Below are 2,170 nucleotides of genomic sequence, written 5' to 3'. Positions count from 1 at the left end.
TTTAGGAATCTATTCAAAGGCAATGATCCCATAAAAAAAAAAAAGAAAAAGAAAAATGCTATTGTAAAGTCCTAAGAGTCTGCTTCAACATGCTCATCAAACTCAGTTTAGGAACATGGCTGAAGAGCAAATATGAAAAGGTTTTTCTTGACTACTTTCAAGAAATTCTGTTAAAAGGAAAGGAGACGCCAACAGGAGTGGGGTTTTCTCCTCCTAATTCAGGACGGAAACATATTTTACACAATCCTTGGTCTGAATTGAATATGGCTACATTGTGTTCAGAACTAAAAGGAAAAATCCCCTGTATTGACCTTTTTATTCACGGAAAGTCTCTCTGAATATTCCCTATGTCTTTTAGAGTCTGTCAGTCATAATTCACAATTACCTTGATTTGTTTTTTACCTGTATCAGAAAGGTGACTGGTTTTACACAGGAGATCTAATTTTCGGTTCCACACGCACAGGTCATTCCCACCAGACAGCCAAACATCTAGTCTCTGAAGAACAGTCAAACACTGCAAAATCGATTTGAAATGTGTGTCAGTCTAGAAACTCAAGCATTCACTGTTCGGTAGTTTTAATATGTCCACAAGTTCTTCGAAACCCCTCCCTTCAATAGGTGGAGCTTATGTCTCCCGCCCTTGAATGTGGGGTCTATATAACTAGCTTCTATCATGTGGCAGAAGGGATAGTGTGTGACTTACAAGACTATGTGGATTCCTCCTTTTTCTCTCTTAAATCACTTGCTCTAGGGTAAAGACACTCAAGTGGTCATATGGAGGAAGGTCCACATGGCAAGGAGCTGAGGCCTCTGGACAACCACAGTCGCTAACTTGCCAAGCATGTGAATGAGTCTCTTGGGAAGCAATCTCCACCCACAGTCAGGCCTTCCAATGACAGCAATCTCATGAGAGGCCCAGAGGCAGAACCACCCAGCTAAGACACTCTATTCTTGACCACAAACACTGTGAAATATTTAAGCTACTAAATTTTGAGATAATTTGTTACTCAATAATGAATAACACACAATGAATGATACTGCCACCTTGGAAAACAGTTTATTTTTTATTTTTATTTTTTTTTTTTTTGAGACAGAGTCTCACTCTCTTGCTTGGGCTACAGTGCCATGGCATCAGCCTAGCTCACAGCAACCTCAAACTTCTGGGCTCAAGCTATCCTCCTGCCTTAGCCTCCCGGGTAGCTGGGACTATAGGCACGCGCCACCATGCCCCAGCTAATTTTTTCTGTTTTTAGTTGTTTGGCCAATTTCTTTCTATTTTTTTTAGTAGAGACGGGGTCTCACTCTTGCTCAGGCTGATCTCAAACTCCTGAGCTCAAGCAATCCTCCCATCTTGGCATCCCAGAGTACTAGGATTACAGGCGTGAGCCACCGCGCCCAGCCAAGGAAAACAGTTTAAAATAAACTTTTTGAATAAAACTGAAAATACGACCTTAGTATTTATGTATTTTTTAAACTAATATCTTCTAATTCGTCTCAATAATTCTTTATGTTTGCAAGACTCAGAAAATTGAGTGTTTCAAAGACTATAGATGTCAAAGGCCACTCCTGTAATAGTACTCTCCTTACCCATTGACTCTGGGAACAAGAGCAAGAGCAAGAGAAAAGAATAAAAAAAGAAAAGGAAGAAGTTCTGGTAGTCTTGTCAAGGCTGAGAGTAGGGTTGCTTTTAAAACTGATGGATTAAAAAGTTGAAAATAACTGATGAAGTTGAAGTTTATATGTCAAGTGGTCCTATTCTGTCTAATCTCTGAATTTGAATTTTTAATGTCAGTACTTCATTCCTTTTTATTGCCAAAAAGTATTTCACTGTGTAGATATACCACAATGTGTTTATCCATTCATCAGCTGATGGACATTTAGGTTGTTTCCATTTTTGGCTATTATGAATCATGCTGCTCTGAACACGTACACATGTTTGTGGTGGACTTATGTGACTTCTTAAAATCCACTGTTAAATTAGATACAAGTATATAGTACATGGTACTTTCTTCCCTAGAAACTTTACCAATTTGATATTTAGAACAGCATAGTACCATGAGGACTACCAGAAATGCTGCCTTTTAGGGAAAAAAATCAAACTACCCTGACACCCTACTGGCACACAGCAATTCTTTTCACATTAAAAAGGAAAAAAGAGGCCGGGCACGGT

General features: G+C 39.0%; 1 protein-coding gene across 1 annotated transcript in view; it reads right to left on the bottom strand.

The window, feature by feature from the left end:
* The window catches only part of WDR41 (WD repeat domain 41), a 58,046-nt gene that overhangs the window by 28,909 nt on the left and 26,967 nt on the right, over nt 1-2,170 (bottom strand). The window contains 1 exon segment of the mRNA XM_012664619.1: nt 403-563. Coding sequence (XP_012520073.1) covers nt 403-563 — 161 coding nt within the window.

This window comes from Propithecus coquereli, unplaced genomic scaffold (genome assembly GCF_000956105.1).
Source record: "Propithecus coquereli isolate 6110/MARCELLA unplaced genomic scaffold, Pcoq_1.0 Scaffold9, whole genome shotgun sequence".
NCBI lineage: Eukaryota > Metazoa > Chordata > Mammalia > Primates > Indriidae > Propithecus > Propithecus coquereli.
The sequence above is the reverse complement of the archived record's forward strand: the minus strand, read 5'-3'. Positions and strand labels throughout refer to the sequence as shown.